The sequence below is a fragment of the Helicoverpa armigera genome, chromosome 25, assembly GCF_030705265.1.
Source record: "Helicoverpa armigera isolate CAAS_96S chromosome 25, ASM3070526v1, whole genome shotgun sequence".
NCBI classification, from domain to species: Eukaryota; Metazoa; Arthropoda; class Insecta; order Lepidoptera; family Noctuidae; genus Helicoverpa; species Helicoverpa armigera.
Genome location: NC_087144.1, coordinates 4,968,332 through 4,986,388, shown reverse-complemented (window position 1 = coordinate 4,986,388; position 18,057 = coordinate 4,968,332). Strand labels below are relative to the sequence as shown.

The 18,057-nt window shown below is 39.7% G+C and overlaps 1 protein-coding gene across 1 annotated transcript in view; it reads right to left on the bottom strand.

Moving 5' to 3' along the window:
- Positions 1 to 1,573: 1,573 nt before the first annotated feature.
- The window catches only part of LOC110382903 (serine/arginine repetitive matrix protein 1), an 81,268-nt gene continuing 64,784 nt past the window's right edge, over positions 1,574 to 18,057 (bottom strand). Inside the window, exons 7-17 of the mRNA XM_049845612.2 lie at positions 12,082 to 12,375; positions 11,528 to 11,660; positions 10,961 to 11,074; positions 9,954 to 10,136; positions 8,772 to 8,906; positions 7,971 to 8,139; positions 7,543 to 7,673; positions 6,901 to 7,006; positions 6,268 to 6,386; positions 5,655 to 5,886; positions 1,574 to 5,296 (exon numbers count right to left, since the gene is read on the bottom strand). Coding sequence (XP_049701569.2) covers positions 5,165 to 5,296; positions 5,655 to 5,886; positions 6,268 to 6,386; positions 6,901 to 7,006; positions 7,543 to 7,673; positions 7,971 to 8,139; positions 8,772 to 8,906; positions 9,954 to 10,136; positions 10,961 to 11,074; positions 11,528 to 11,660; positions 12,082 to 12,375 — 1,748 coding nt within the window. The 3' untranslated portion in view covers positions 1,574 to 5,164. The remainder of the gene's footprint in view (positions 5,297 to 5,654; positions 5,887 to 6,267; positions 6,387 to 6,900; positions 7,007 to 7,542; positions 7,674 to 7,970; positions 8,140 to 8,771; positions 8,907 to 9,953; positions 10,137 to 10,960; positions 11,075 to 11,527; positions 11,661 to 12,081; positions 12,376 to 18,057) is intronic.

Below are 18,057 nucleotides of genomic sequence, written 5' to 3'. Positions count from 1 at the left end.
TTACTCTCAATAACAGTCAGTGTTGCATAGTGTGTGCAAAGACCACAGGGCTAGAGACTCAATAACTCTAAAATCTTAATCCAAAAAGGTTTCTTACCTCATTATTTCTGTCCCTTTTGCGTCTGTACTCGTCGTCTTCGTCGTCAGCATCACTGACGCCCCGCCGCCCTCGTTTATTCGGAGCCATGTCAAAGAAATCTTCAAGTTCGTCTAATATCATCAAATTGCTTATACGACAAACGCCGCGCTTTCTTCACTAAATTCACTTTGAACTTATTACAACACACCTGTAACACGAACGGAGAGTTTTAACTTAAGTTCTGCAAGATATAGTCAGAAATAATGACGCACTGTTGGTAAACTAGATTACTTTTACTGTGACCGAGTTTATTGTGCAACTTACTTCGCTTAAACACTTTAAGGTGTTCTTAGTTTAAAATCCCTTTTTGTAAACGTTAACCTGTCTCACTGGAACTAAAAACACATGCAACAATAACACGTTTGCAATCTGTTATTATATTTACTCAGTTTCCGATGCGTAATAGTCACGCAAAATAAAAATAGCTCAGCAGAAGTCAATCAATTGACGTCATTTTGCGAGAACTGCTGACGTCACTGGGAAGTAAGGATTTCAAGAAAACGTCTTGTCGAATGTCGATATAAATAAATATTTTCTCTGATTTTTTTTTATATCAAATAAAGAACAACTTTTTGACTTGCGTTTATTTACAAAGCATGTGTTTTATTAACAATATTGAATTCTGCAAAATGTTATAACTATAAAAATCAAATGTGTTTTTTTGTGGTGTGGCATCGCCAGTAAATCAATCGATATCGATAAGACAAAAATTATCGACTTACGGGCCTAAACATTACAACTGTCATTGTCAAACCCTGAGTGCCCTGAGTCCGTTCAGAAACAAAATTCAAGCTTTTTGGTTTTACAAGATATAAAAAAAGAGATAAAGATTTATAACTTAATTATAGTAAATTATAGTTACAATCAAAGACTTTTTTATAATGATAGAATATTTCAGGACTTTCCTCAGGGGCATTCCCGACATATCTATACTAATATTATAAAGCTGAAGAGTTTGTTTGTTTGTTTGAACGCGCTAATCTCAGGAACTACTGGTCCGATTTGGAAAATTATTTCAGTGTTAGAGAGCCCATTTATATCATCACTCTAAGACTTATATACACTCTATGAACTCCCCTATGTTTTTTCCTTATGTACACTATGAACTTCCCTATTTATTTCCATAAGGACGCTCTAGGAACTGCCCTATATATTTCCCTATGTACACTTTATGAACTCCCCTATGTATTTCCTTATGTACACTATGAACTGCCCTATGTATTTCCTTAAATACACATAAACCTTGAACCTTCCTCTTGGAACACTATCTAATGTAAAAAAACACATGAAAATCAGTTCCATAATTTTGAGATTTAAGCATACAAAGGGATGTAGAGACAGGAAAAAGCGACTTTGTTTTATACTATACTATGTAGTATTTTTACTGACTACGAGGGAGGTAGGCATAGTGTAAGTGAAATAAATAAAATCACATATTATCAGACCACAATATAATTCTTTCTTCACGATAAACTTCTAACAATTTACGTAAATCTTATTTACACAATTAATGGAAGCATCGAATGCTGAACTTGCTAATACTGTAATGCTAACCATTGTCAATACATTTTATAACTATACAGAATAATTAAATTGAAGGTAAAATTCCTTAATCCTGATGTAAAACACTGAAATTCTTACGGTGAATTGCACCATTTAAATATAACGATAACAGAACCATTTTCAACTGTCAAAACCCCGATTCGACCAATGGGCGGCAAGTTGACAATTGGCTATGGTTTGGGTATCGTTATACCTAGTTAAGTTAATGGTGCAACCTTATTTATTCCATTTCATATTAATTAGTCCAGTAACGAAGGTAAACGGCAAATAATAATGATAATAATTCATGATACATCACAGTAGACAGCGAAAACTTAGTAACTATTGAATCATAACGATTGGGAATCGACTAAACGATTCTCATCAAGTCACAATCGACTAATCATAGTCGGGACTAAAAATAAATGCGCAACGGAAAGTAGAAGACAATTTTTGGAATCTATGTTCAGTAAAACACATTACAATAAGTCAAGCCTCTATTTAGACCGATTACGGAACATTGTCTTGAAGAACAAATGATCAAATAAGGCATGCAAGTTTCTTTTTGAGAAAGTCTTGACTTTTGCATTTTTATTCATACCAGAGTAACAAATTAGATTCTAAGATTACAAGAATGTTAGGAAGAAGGCAGTGACAGTATATCAACAAAGTCTACATAAAATCTAGATTTTTCTATCATATCACAGAACATACAAACCGAAATACGAAGCGACAGTCTTGTAGGCAGAAATTCTACAATAAAACGTAATGTAGTATTTTTTACCTGTTTTTGTATGAAAGAAAACCATGAATTCTTATTCTAACACTAACCTATTGAGATTAGACCAGTCTAATGGTTATTTACATATTATCATGAACGATTAAATACGTTAATTGTTGCGTTATCTGAACTATAATTAAATATTATGCTATAAGACATAAAACATATTTCGTTCTTGTTATATTGTCTTTAGTAATATTCTATTTTGTTTGACAGCTAGCTACAATTTTATTCAGGTTTACGTAGGCCGTAAGGCAGACAATGTAAAGATATTATATACCCAGCTGTCTTCAAAATAGAAATATAAAGGCCTTAGCTATATTGGATGAGGATAAATGACACTGTGGAATAATGCAAGTTACACTTATTAGGCCTAGTGATGTTTTAAGATGAAATATAACTATGCCACATATTAAATATCTATTTTTTTCATCGGGAATATACAAGTATTTAATAAATGGTAAAGTTTTATATCATCGTATAAAACAACACAGGGTAGATATAAATACATGACTAATTTGAAACACCAAGGAGTCAAGTTCACTCAACTCTTACAACAACTAAGTCCACGAACACTGTATTTGAGTCGAAATAGTTAAATGTACAGTTACTGAAAGTTTTCAGAACTAAGATACAGCATCAGTTTGATCCATTTTGTGCTCCCATATCGCGGTAGGTTATCTTAAATAGCTAGGATAACATTAATAAATAATATACTTAAATACAGACTTCAAAATATTTATGACAAATCCATAACAGGAACATGATTTTTTACAATATTTCTTATCATTTGGTTTCTACTGAGTCTTAGAGCATACCTATAATTTGTAGATCTTGATGAAGAAATACTTTAAACTGAAGAAATATTTGTATAAACGAGCATAAGTTCAGTTTTTGCTACTTATTTGATTTTCTTGGCTTGATTATAAACCTTTTATTTCAATTTTGGTATGTTTTTAAACTTTAACATTGTAATAAAAATATGAAAGCTCAATACATAAAAGAGTACGTAACATAATTTAAATAACTAGGTACATATTTAATTAAATAAGAAGATTGAAACTCGAGGCCTAGAGATGGCTTCGTTCGTCAGGCAGACAATCGATGAATAAACAGGAATACAAACAATTTGATTTATAACACTGAATATAAATAAACACGATAGAATTTGAGAGTAATTTAAATAAACAGTAGGTAAAAACCGTATGATAGTCGAACTATCTTTAAATGTTTTTCGTTTCGAAAATAACGTTCTCCCCGCCTCACGGCTAAGCTCGCGACTTGTACATAGTTGTCGAGACAAAAATACCTTTCGTTATTTACATTTTTAACATCTTCCATTTTACGTCTTGATGACAAAAAATATATTAAATTATTTATTTACGTACGTATTCTTAGTTGAGACCAAATAATAAGGCATGGCTATTCGTGAGTGATTTTAGTAGATTTTTGCTGATCCCGTCCCAATCGATTTAAGAATCGACTAAGCAATATTGAAGTACCTACATCACTAAAATCGGGCAAGACGAAAATTTGGTTCTGAAACAAAATAGTGTGCATCAAAGTATATAATTGTAGTTCTGTACTTTTAGGGAAATAATTCCTTAAAGTTAGTATCATTTTGCCTTGCCTTGCCATGCTTATTATTCAGTTTCTTATTAAAATTTATTATGCCAACGTTATACTAAGAACCGTACTGACTAATGAACTAGTATCGCTTAGTTACCAAATATTCCAGCAGTCGAGAGCTATCGCTCGCTCGTCACTCGTCCAGATACGCACAGCCTTTCGTGGCCTTGTTCCCATATACTTACATACATAGTAAAGTATTAATATTGGGCTAGCCAGTTATAGTCAATTTAATGTAGAAATCGACCATTTCGCATCGTTTTTTGATTGATTGTATCAAGTGTGGGTTGGATTCATGATTATTTTATTTCAGACTTTCACATTAATACTGTTTTTTTTAATGGAAGTAAAGCGTAGATTTGACACTTAAGTCATATGTTATCCTTTTCATACAAACCTGTGTTATCTGGACCAGATCTCAATAAATTTAATTTATTATCTTTGCAAAGAATTTACCAATGAATTTATGTAATTATCGAAATCTATCTTTTAATCTCCTAAATCTATTCTTAGATATTAGATTTAAGCGTCATCTATATTGACGTATGAGCAACATTTGGTTCTCTCATGGGTTTATTACAATTTATTAGTAACATACCATAGTCGATTTTTCATTTTATTTAGTCGATTTTATTTCGATTAATCGAATGACATTTTATCCGACTGCGAAGGGTTGTTTTTAATCGAGTAGCTTACCGTAAAAATTAGAGATAGTAATTAATTTTAGTAGCATCCCCTATTTCACAACTTGTATATTAATAGAATCATTAAGAAGCATTTTTAAGCTTAGGTATACGATTTTAGTTACTTAATCGATATTTCAAGTCAGTCATTGAGCGTATATTCTTCAGAAAATTCTGACTTTAATTCGATTGGGTCCTATAATAAATATTAGCATCTTTAGAATGTTTTCGGATCAAACTAATTGAGTACTAGTGTTGTACCTATCTAACTACTAAAACCTATCTATCGATCATTTGACATTGACATAATGAAATAATGTCAAAATTCAATCTCTAATCGCCAAACTAATGGATAGATAGCTTATAGGAATCCACCGTAAGTGTGTGTGTTCACTGTGGTGTTTGCATTTGCGTCTTCCGACATTGGCAAAGCCATTTGATGATGCGGGCGTTCCGTTCCACGACGCTAGGTGGCTCTGTGTTGCGGTAGATTTGTTTCTGAACGCCGCCCGGGCCTTGCACCTAGAACGATATAATAACTTGGTTATTGCAATATTAAAGAAGTTTGAAAAAATGGGCAAGTGAATAGGAAGATTTATGCCCCATTCATAAAAAAGTACTAAGGATGTATTAAAAAAAATGGCGGGACCTGCACTTTAATCCCAAGATGGCCGTTCTAACTGACATTATTAAAAAAAAAAATACACAAAGTATTTTTTTAAACCCGCCATGACTAGGTATCCAAGTAGACGGAAGAAAATCAATTCTGCTTTAAGCGGTTTCGAAGGTCATCCTTTCAGAAGGGTAAGAGACAGTTTTTTAGGCATATTTTCCGACGGCCTTTACGTCACAAAAGTGCCTTAACCCCCAAACTCCTTACCGTATAATCAGCAGTAGCAGCCAACTGGTTGGAATCCACAGTGGAGGCCGACGAGAAGAACACGGGACTGTCTGGGACTGCATCCCGGACTAGTGCGTCGTACTGCCGGGGCTCGAGGCCGAGGCGCTCGAAGAAGTCCTGTAGACGCGAGGCCTCCTCCGAGGGGCTGTCGGGAGACTCCTCACCCTCGCAGGGGGCGGAGGCGGGGCTGCGCCCGTCTGTGCGTCTGTACCTGATTGAGAGGACATTTTGTAGCTAGAGTCACCTATGTGAGGTTAGAACGTATAATATCTGGAGTGGTGGGACTGGGGAAAATTTGAAAGGGTTTTTAGGGGTTTAGTTGGTAGCCTTCAAAATGCTGATTCCACACACATTTTCGCTTCGAAATCTAAAAGGGGTTTCTGGTGGGAATTTCCCCAATAAGTGATCGGGTGTCAAGTTAGAAATTTGAATCATGTAGTTTGTATCATGTTATGTTGGCCAATCAGCTTTGATAAAACATGGTTATTACGGCTGATTCCTTCTTTATATTAAATAATAAACTTTATAAGAAGCCTGTGCCCTATAATGGGACAAACGATGGCTGATGAAGATAATTTAGAACTATTCTTACCTGTCAGAGATATCGGACTTGGACCGGAGTATAGGTCTGGGACGTCTCTGCTTGTAGCGCAGACACCGCTGTCGCTTGAACGTGCCGAGTGGGGACGTCACCTCCTCCGGTGGACATATCTGTTAACAAAATGTTTTATTCATTTATATGTTATTGTAGATAAAGACGCCATCAGTGGTACCCACCTGAATCTGTCAAGTTTTACTAGTCAAAAATTAACCTACCACCATTGTGATAAGGTTGAAAATCTATTGAAGAAATTTGACAGATCAATCTGTCAAATTACCTCAAGGTAGGTTGATGTGCTGTCTGACGTCTGTACATAACATGTGTGTAATAGATTTATTAACTTGCTTTTAGTCTTACTCCCTCCCGCACTCAGAGAAATTTTATGATTACTTTGGTAAGTCACTCTTAAGTGACGGATTGTCAAATAAATCTTTCACTAAGGAATGGCTTAAGTAACCATTAAACGTTCCGAGTGCGGGGGTTAGTCTTAAAATATTTCTCACCGTTTCAACAAATAAGTTACCTAATTATAAATTGACACTGGCAACTAAAGTTGGCATGAACTCTAAAGGTTATTTTTGCTCTGGCAACTTCTGTAGCCATAAACTGAGAAGTGTATCTGACCTGCGTAGCATTGACATAGTCCTGGTTGTCGTCAGGGCGACTCCTCACGCGCAGCTCCTGGTAGTGCGGCTGCTTGCTCACCAGCTCCGTGCTCGGCTCGTGGTACCTGCAGGGAAAGAGATATTATTAGCTGCAAAGTTGCAAATAAATTAATAATAGGGGTAAAAAAAAAACAATAATTGTTTAAGCTTCATCCAGGACAACGGATTTTCAAAAACCATCTCCAAGTTTCTTGGTACAGTTCTCGGGAAGGTTGACATACGCAAAAAACAAAGCGTCTCTTGCAACGCTCTGGGCCACCATTGAAGGAGAATGAGCGTTCCTGGGCCATCGTGGCCAGTCATGAAATTGGTATCAAATGGCAGGTGATGTAATAAGAAATATTTTTTACTATGTGAGTTATCCCATGGAATATTTAGGAAAAAAGATATTCGCATATTTCTGTATCAGGAATGTATCAGTATATATTACATATAATTATTCGCAGTTTCTGATGTTTACTTAATTTTGAGCTTTTGATAGGCTTTTAGGCTCCTGGCTAGATACTAGAAGGTTATTTCTAATAAATCCTGCAGGTCGCTGATAGCGCATGGTCCATATGCGCACTGTCCTATGGCACCCGGGATATAGTTCACTTGTTACCTGGGGTAATCCCGGGGAACGTCCTTGCGTCCGACGCTGAGGCACTTGAGCGGCGCCTTGTAGGTGCACTCGTAGTCGCCGTAGTCGTACCCCGGGGGCTCGTCCTGGAACTGCGGGGGCGGAGCACTGGCCTGGGGGACGAGAAAATGGGGGTGTAAAAATTTGTGACAAAAAAGATCGTAACTTGAAGACTCTGAGGAAAAAAGGTGTCCCACATACTACGGAATCATGTAACCTATCTATCCATCCATCTATATATGTTGGGGTCGGCTTCCAGTATAACCGGGTTCAGCTGAGTACCAGTGTTTTACAAGGCCTATCTGACCTCCATATTCTGATGCTCCATACTCTAATGCTCCATACTATAATGCTCCATATTCTGATGCTCTCTGACACCTAGGAGATGTACCGGCTGGTGGAGAACGTACCTGGAAGTGTATCCCCACTCTGGGCGCATGTGCGTAGTGGTGGTGATGGCGGTGGGGCGGCGGCGGGGGCGGCGCGGGGGGCGAGGGGGCGCCGTCCTGGAACTGCGGCGGCGCCGACACGTAGCACTCCAGGGATGCGCCGTACTCTGACACGTACGAGTTGTAGCGGCTGGTGGAGAAAGAAGAGCGGTTATAGGAATTTGTTAGTGATGAATAAGAGCTGGTGACTTTTGTCAGAGATGACAACTGGGTGATATATCCGCGGACTTGATAGGAGTGACAAAATTGACACGCTGATAAAATTCACCAGAGCGCGCTAGCGCTAAGCTTTCTTTGGAGTGATGTCTGAGAGAATTTTAGACCAGTTTTCATATGTGGACATCACAATTTTGCCACAAGTGTAAGGCCGAGATTTTACTGAAGTGAAGCGCAGAATTTTATTAACAACCAATCAAATCTCCAGTTTCAGTATAACATTCTCGAACTTCTCCAATTAAGTAGAGTCTGGGTCACTTAAAGATGGGCAGATGACGTAGTTCATACGAGAGATCACAGTTGTCGAAATTTTTTTATCATTACAATAGGTGTTCAAAAGCTATCTTTTTTGAGAAAAAAGGAGATCATCACGACTTCCAAAAAATACATAAATATACATATTACATATATTTTATGTATGTATATGACCGTGACCACGACCGCTCTGCCAAGAGCGAATCGACAGAGAAGAAGAAGATATATGCGTAAAGTATCTACATATATACATATAAAATATATAGAGCTAAAGAAAACTACTACATCTACCTGGCGTGTTCATGTTGCGTGGAGGAGCCGGAGTCGGTGCGTCGATGCTGCTGCTGCGAGTGCGCGGGCGCGCTGCGCTGCGTGTAGTGCCCGCTCGACCCGCCCGAGTCGCGGGCGAACGATGAGCCGCAACGACTGGGAGATAAGTAGATGTTTGTTATTATTTTATTCACTAATGAGGTAGGTTTTCCAAGATAATTCACATCATAGATCACTCTACCACTCCAGTTACCCAAACCTCTCCTGTGTAAAATTTCTACGTGTGAAAAAAGTAAATTCTGTATTCCAAATCCTTTTTATTTTATATTAAACCAGCCAATTATATAAAAAAAAAAACTACCTACACCGTTTCTTCCCGAATCTCACCCATTGTAAAGGGAGTTCCGAGAAGACTTCAGAGAACTTAAACTAGAATTCTGCCTCTTGGAACGTTGTAGGATTTTAAGACTAGCCTTTTTGGAAAATCTCTCAAAAAACTCGCCTATGTTTTCTTCCACTACATCATCTAAGTAACTCTGATATTCAATCCTTGCAAACCCCACTTGTTATAAGACTGGTAGTTCTCGTCCTCCGGCGAGGGTAGTTGGAGACGACCTTTGTAAAGTTCCTTTTGACAACTCCACAAACACCGCTCAAATCTTTAGACCTGCAAGGGTCTCTTAAAATAACGGTTTTCTTCCAAATTCTCACCTGTTATAAGACTGATAGTTGTCGTCCCCCGGCGAGGGGTGCTCGGAGAAGGCGTCGCAGGACATGAGCGAGGAGTGGTTGGAGCGTGTGCCCTTGGACGAGCACGACGCCGTGCGCTGGTGCGTGGAGTGAACTCCTGAAGTCCCCCATTCCCCCTTGCTCACCTGTTATAAGACTGATAGTTGTCGTCCCCCGGCGAGGGGTGCTCGGAGAAGGCGTCGCAGGACATGAGCGAGGAGTGGTTGGAGCGCGTGCCCTTGGACGAGCACGACGCCGTGCGCTGGTGCGTGGAGTGAACTCCTGAAGTCCCCCATTCCCCCTTGCTCACCTGTTATAAGACTGATAGTTGTCGTCCCCCGGCGAGGGGTGCTCGGAGAAGGCGTCGCAGGACATGAGCGAGGAGTGGTTGGAGCGTGTGCCCTTGGACGAGCACGACGCCGTGCGCTGGTGCGTGGAGTGAACTCCTGAAGTCCCCCATTCCCCCTTGCTCACCTGTTATAAGACTGATAGTTGTCGTCCCCCGGCGAGGGGTGCTCGGAGAAGGCGTCGCAGGACATGAGCGAGGAGTGGTTGGAGCGCGTGCCCTTGGACGAGCACGACGCCGTGCGCTGGTGCGTGGAGTGACGGCGTCGCCGCGGGGACCGTCCTAGGGTGTCGGTGTGGCCTGTGTTGGCACTGGGGAAAAGGAAAATTGGGAAATATTAAGATTAATTGATCGTACACTGTGTGTTCCAAAATCTAGCTAAATATAAGCTAGAGCTCAAGACATCCATTAGACATGATTGTTGAGAACATCACTACGCCCGGGCGACCGCGGGCGGAGCCGAGGGCGCGGAGGGGCGCTCGATCAGCTGGCGCGCGCGCCGGCCGTCACACAAAGCACTGCGTCATCGTCCACCGTACCGAGCGCGCACTCACTTAATTTCTTATAATTTGTTAATTCGGTTATTCCTAAGTGTTGTAATTATACAGTCCACTATTATACTTATTAGCTACGAAGTTACTGAAGTTTTGTTCTACCAACACCCGTAGGATATACCACAATTTCCGTTTATGATCATGATCCGTCATGCATCCAATTTCGGCAACACTCCATTGCCACTATATACATAGCCCTAAACATTTTGAGCAAAAATTGGCGAAGATCTTGTGTTCTTTGTTCTGCAATAACAGTATTTTATCCCACAAAATGTGTAATATGCAAAGTGTTTGATTATGAACACAGAAAAGATAATAAAAGACGATTGTTCCACCTGTATATAATTAATAAATATTGCCTCTACACAACTACTGACTTGCGTAACAGGGACCAAAAAATATAATCAATAACACCATGTCAAGTCCCTTGCAGTGTCAGTTATGCAAAAAAAGAAATTGTATTCAGGACTAAAATTTTCCTAAAACCTCAATATTTAAACTTATTGAATATATTAATATTGAAAAGCTATCTTCGAAATTGCAGCTATGGATATAAAATTATGTAAAAGGCAGTAACTCACTGTTCAGGATAGCAGCGTGTCTGCGTGTGCAGGTCGGGCAGCGACTTGTGGCTGTTGATGTTCGGGCAGCCGCTGTCGTCCTCGCGCATGCTCGGCTGCGAGTGAGAGTTCGACCTGGAAACACATAGTTGGCTGTTTAGTTAAGAACTTTGAAAAGTACTTTATCTTTCAAACAATTTTATTATCTTCTGCAGAAACTGAAGATTTTGATTTCTCAAAAAGAAAGAAGTTCTCAATTCGACCGAATTTCTATATATTTTTGTCTGAAAAAAAAAAATGACGTCAACTTCTACTTTTCTTCTAGGGCAAAGCAACCATTGTGACCTTTGACTAGTGATTAAAATGCCACTGTGCTAAAAAAATGCGTTACACCCCACGATGGGTTATCTTTTTCTTATCTACTGGCTTCATATATTTTCACTTATTACATAATGCAGTAAATTTTGAATAATGAAAATCAAAGCCACTTTAAAATTTGGACCCTTCAAATAATTTACATAATTTTTCTAGCTTCACTAGCATGTACAAAAACTACAAACTACTCCTAACTACCCCCAATAGAGGTACCTGATGTACCGTGGTGCGGAGTGTGCGTACTGCGCGGGCGGGGAGATGGCGGCCACGGGGTCCGCCGGGGACCCCGACCCGCTCCCCACCGGCTCCGGTAGCTCCATGTTCTCCGGGCTCGAGTGGGAACTCGCTGAAAACGAGAAGACGAGATTTAAACGAGGACTTGACGATCTTATAAAGTTAATATCATCATCATGATATCAGCAAAGTCCACAACTGAACGTAGGCCTCGTATAAAATGTCGTAATTCTGATCAAGAGACGAGTACAGAGGAAGTAAAAAGAACCAGAAATAATTTTGCAGAAATGGGGGTTACTGAAAAAATGAGGGTATAAAATCTAATCGAAAGAAGGTCGTTATTCTCTTCATATTATATTGAAAAAAGTCAAAAGAAATTATTTAAAAAAACTATGCAGATTGCCATGGGAAGTCAAATACTAGCACTAACTATGCACGATTCTGAACTAAGTCCTATGAAGAAGAACAAGATGCCCCATACTATGACATGTTATACCTATGACAGTCTTCATTGATGACAAATAGGTACTTACGCATAGAATATCCACTCTTAATCACCACCTCACTGGGTCTCTGCCGAGGTATCACAAAGGACTCCGGGAAGAAGACCCTCGCGTCTCCAAAGCTTAGAGGCCTGTTCATCTTGTCCCTATGGTCAGGGTCCGACTTCTGGGCCTTGGACCCTGAGGTCCCAGAGGAGGAGGTCCCTGAGAAGGTCCCGGAGAAGGTGCCTGAGTTGTGCTGGGAACGAGGCATGGTCTCCCGTTCGGGGTATGAGTCCTTTAGCCGTCTTGTGTCAGCGTATACTTTGTGCGCTGAAAGTGTACCTGTGGGAAAAAGAGGTTCGATTTTAGTCAAATACCTAATACTATTTTTCGGCTTCATATGCTAGTTTAAATTCTCTTTCACGAAGACCTCATTCTAGTAAAAGGGAACACTACAGATATGCTTTATTTACCATTTCAAAAAAAGTCCTTGGTATAGGTAAATAGCATTTAGTTTTTTGAAGGAAAGTCCTGCTTAGTCTTTTTCCATAAAAACATTTGTTGGGTCCGGTCTCCAGTTTGTTTTACTTGGAGCGGTTGCCTATCAGACCTTTCCAAACCAGTTAAGGCCATCCGATATCCCTTGGTAAGTTAGCTTCTGGTCCTGAAGTGTTGGAAGCTTTTGATATTCGAACAATGATATTTTTCGAAACATCAAAATTCATTATCATCTTTACACACATGAAAATGTATCTCTGCAAACAAGGTTTTATTTCCATTCCTATTTACAGTCACCTAGTTATTTTTTTAAAAGACTCGGCTTCCTTCCAATACTACACTTAAGCAACTGCCTATCTGGCTTCCCTAAACCAGTAAGAGCCATCCGATACCTCTTGGTAAAACGCGGAGAGGTTAACGCGCGCACTCGAAAAGACAACACGTACTGTGCATCTCGATAACTTAAAAAAATATTTTTTCACTGTTAATCCCTGTGAACTGTTGTAAAAACTAATATAACTATTCAGTGAACTACTAAACATATTGTGAAGTGATAATTCGTGATTAAATAGTGAATTATAAACTAAAAAACTAAAGTGAACAAAAACCATATTTAACAGTCCACCCACAATCAGTGACAATAGTACTCGCTTGACTTGACGCGTAAGCGACACGGATAGCACGGCGCTTACGACGTTTTTGCCGTGAACGTAGTCTCGAGCTCCTTGACGGTTGATTTGTTTACCAATTATTTGCACTTGTTTGAATTTTGTGCTTCTAACTAAATTAAATCAATATGATGTCGTTACCTGCACATAACTGTACCCAAGAATGCGTGGGTTGTAAGAATGAAATCACGGAAGACGGATATTTAGTATGTCTACAGTGCAAATCAACCTATGATTTATTATGCGCAAATACATCGCTTGAGCATTTTCAACTAATGAGCAGTGAACATAGACGGGCTTGGCGCTGCCCAGAATGTCGTAGTAGGCAACCGAAAGGAGATAATACAAACACTCCCGTACGTGGTGCGTCTACAACCACAGGACTACGCGATGAACTTATTATGGAATCATCTGAGCAAGATGTTTCGTTCTTCGTAACACATCGCCATAAACCAGGGAAGTCACTCAAACTGGACAAACCATTGTCCTGGACACAACCAGCTACGGACCGAGGTACAGAGCTTGACCCGTCAGATATTATCTCAAGGGAGGAACTAAGTTTATTTTGGAAAGAACTGCGAGCCGCTCGTATAGAAATGAGTAACTTTACGACATCACTAACTGATTTAAAGGCTACGATAGTAAACAGCAATGAACGCATGTATGCACTAGAAGCCAGATTGGATAAATTGGAAGAAAAGGTCAACGTGACGGTCCCTTCGAGTGACTTGGAAGGACAAGTATATCGGCTTAAACAGGAGCTGCAAGAGCGGGAACAGGATTTATTATCCAATGATATTGAGATTGCTGGTATTCCAGAAGTACCTGGGGAAGGCATTACTCACATAGTCCTCACAGTAGCGAACAAACTTGGCATGCCGCTAGAAGAAAGGGATATAGTGGATGCGGGACGGGCAGGTGCACCGCGCGCTTTAGTGGAGGGAGGACCTGCACCGCGCCCGCGGCCTATTGTTGTGCGACTGGCACGACGGTCGAGCCGCGATGCGCTGCTGAAATGCTCCCGGGTCAGGCGCGGAGCTACTACCGCGGACATGGGGATTGCTGGACCGCCGTGTAAGTTTTACGTAAACGAGAGGCTTACAAAACTGAATCGTCAGCTGTTCCAACGGCCTCGCGAGATCGCTGGCCGCGTCAAATGGCGATTTGTATGGACGCGTGATGGCAAAATATTTGTCAAAAAGGAAAACGGATCAACACGTCATCGTATTCGCACTGAGGCAGACCTTGACGGGGTTTTTGGTAACGCAATCGTTAGCTCAGAAGCATCTTCTCATCAGAAGAATTGATGTGTTATTTTTCCTAAATATAACTTATTTTGTCATAACGTTATTATATATTAAACTTTACATTATTATAGTCTTTTTAGTGTTTGTAAATGTTTTAATTTCAATCATGATTGTTTGCTCGTTTTTTGAACTAATATTTAAAATAGTTTGTGTATCTCTGAAAACCTGTTGTTGTTCACAGCTGTGGTGTATGACTGACGCTTATATTACACAGAGCTTGCACGATTCTGAGAGAATTATTATTAGTTTTTATTATGATTTCTAATAAAGCTTACAATTTGACTTTGGGACTGCTAAATGCTCGATCATTAAACACAGGTCAAGATGAGCTTTTGGCTAGTGTTGACAGATATAAACCAGATATATTAGCTATAAACGAAACCTGGATTAAAGAGGGTGGTGACAAGTTCGCGCCGCTGATACCAGGTTATATATTTAAACATAAGGCACGAAGTACCGGCGCGCGTGGTGGTGGTGTGGGATTTTATGTAAAAAAAGGTTTGCGAGTACGAATCAGGCATCATCCGGAGTCACCTCTCGAGCAACTATGGATGGAGTTAGTATTGCCCGGCAGGGGACGTTTGATGATTGGTACAGCGTACAGGCCAGAGTCTGTGTCAGTAGATGTTGCGATTGAAAGTTTAAGCGAATCCGTGAGTGGTCTTTCAGGCTGTAAACATTTAGTTTTACTTACAGACTTTAATGTTGACTTTTTGCAACTTAACAAGCCCGCAACTCGCGAAGTTCTTACATTTCTTTCCCAACATGGTATGGAAGTAGTTGTTAAGGGTCCGACTCGGGTGAATGGTAACTCAGCATCTTTGTTAGATCTTATAATTACTGACTCACCCAGTCTATGCAAGAGTGTTAGTATCCATCATAACCCGGAACTTAGTGACCATGCCATGGTCTTAGCTGTATTTAATATCAAAAAACCTAAGGAAGTCAGTGGCGGCGTAGCATCGGGTGGCACCCGGGGCGTCATACCTATTGAGCATCCCCCGTCCCTCCCCCCCCCCAAAAAAAAAACGACAAAATATAATCACGGGCTAAAATTGTAAATTAAAGTACTTAAAAATCGTGTAGAAATCATTCATGGTGCTTTTTGCTAGGTTTAACATAAAGAAACCGGAGACAGATCACTGCAAACTTATAAAGCCCTAGCGAAGCGATCCCGTGTCATTTGAGTTTTGAGACTTAAAATAACTCAAACATGTTTCTAAAAAACCAGTGTCCAGTGAAAAAGCCGCGAGCGTAGCGAGCGCGAAATTTTTGAATTTTAGAACAGTAAAGTCCCTTAAAGAGTTTAAAAGAAACAGGCGTAAAGTGGAAAAGCCGCGAGCGGAGAGAGCGCGAAATGTTTGAGTTTTAGAACAGTAAAGTCCCTTAAAGAGTTTAAAAGAAAGAGGCGTAAAGTGGAAAAGTCGCGAGCGAAGCGATCGCGAAATTTTTTGAGTTTTGGTACACAAAAGTCCTCCACTTCCTAAACAACTTAGAAATCGTCAGCGTAGAGCGTCAGTTGTTTTTGCTACTTCGGTGCTTTAACTTTTTGTTAGATTGAGGACTCAAGAAGTAAACGCAGAAGAAGTTTTTTTTCTAAGTTTGAGGAATTAATTTAAGTAATCAGGAAACAGAACAAAAATAAACAAGAAAGAGAGGGGTGACAGCCGGACTGTGTCACCCCTCTCAGTGTTGCCTCGACGTCTCGCGCATGCACTGTCGTGGTTTTGTTTGAATATCGTGTACCTAGGCTTTGCAGATTAGAATGGCACCCTCAGTGACTTGTCAATTTTGCCCGCGCCATCCTGCAGATATGTGCCGACCGAGATGGCACCCCCTTAGACGTGGCACCCGGGGCGGACCGCCCCCTCCGCCCCCCCCTTACGCCGCTACTGAAGGAAGTCCCTAAGTATGCTTACAAACGGTTACTGGATAGAATTGACCTGGAAGAATTTAATACAGACCTAAAAAGTATTTCTTGGGGTAACATTCTACTTATGTCCAATGTTGATGATCAGGTGAATTATTTTAATGAAATGATTCTAAAAATCTTTGATAAACATGCACCAATAAAACGTAATAAAATATCTACAAAATTTACACCCTGGATAACGGAAAATGTAAAACTAATGATGACATTACGGGACAAAGCACACAACAAAGCCCTTTCCTCAAAAAATTATGCTCATTTGGACTATTATAGATCGTTAAAAAATTATGTAATTGGAGCCATTGAAAGAGAAAAGAAAGCTTATTTTACCTTTTACATAAATAATAATAAAAATAAACCCAAACAGATGTGGGAGCAATTAAAACGCACTTGTCCACTTGGCAACAATACAGTTACTACAATTCCACATCACCTCTGTGATCCAGATAAAATTAATAATTTCTTTTTAGATGTGCCGGGTGTAAATTGTGTTGATAGTCAAACGATGCAATATTTTGAACAAAATAGGTTTTCTAAACATACTTTTGATATTGTTTGTTCTTCACAGGAAGAAATCTCAAAAATAATTTGCGACATTAAAACTAAGGCTAGTGGACATGATTCTATTACGATAGATATGATAAAGTTGACTTTGCCTGTTACATTACAGGCTATAACGGTGATAGTAAATAATTGTCTCAAATCCAAGTTTCCGGATAGCTGGAAAATAGCTAAAATAAAACCTATTCCTAAGGGCTCAAAGGTTGATGATTTTAAGGATCTGAGGCCGATAAGTATTCTGCCAGTTTTATCCAAGATCGTAGAAAAACTGGTTTGTAATCAGTTCACCAAATACTTAGAAGCCACAGGTATCCTACCTGAAATACAGTCAGGGTTCCGTAGTGGTTTTGGTACGGCGACAGCTCTTGCACACGTTTGTGACGATATCGTGGCTGCAACGGATTCGGGTTTGTGTAGCGCACTTGTTTTGTTGGACTTTTCAAGAGCATTTGATTGTTTAAATATTGACCTACTTTTATCAAAGCTCTCATACTATGGGATTTCAGACGAGGCTTGTGGCTGGTTCCGTTCCTACTTGACTAACCGAAGGCAATATGTGGAAATTACGACTGAACAAGGCGAATCGTTACAATCGGAAGTTAAAAATGTCACTAAAGGCACTCCTCAGGGCTCAATTTTAAGTCCCGTTCTCTTCATTCTGTTTACAGCAGATCTCCCTGCACACATAAAACATTGCAAAACACATCTGTACGCGGATGATACACAGATATACTACTCTTTTAAACCCGAACACGCAATAGCCTCTATTGATTTCATTAATGAAGATCTGAATACTATCTCAAATTGGGCAGATAAAAATACATTACTATTAAATGCGAGTAAAACGAAATATATATTATTAGGTAACAAAGCGCAGCGTAACAAAGTTATATCGCAATCGGTTCATATTAAAGTTCACGGACAGATATTGCAAAGAGTAGACAGTGCAGTTAATTTAGGCTTAGTTATGGATAATGAACTTCGGTTCATAGAACATATAAATTGTAAAATCAGGAACGCCTTTTATCGACTAAAAACATTGTACAATATTAGAAAATAC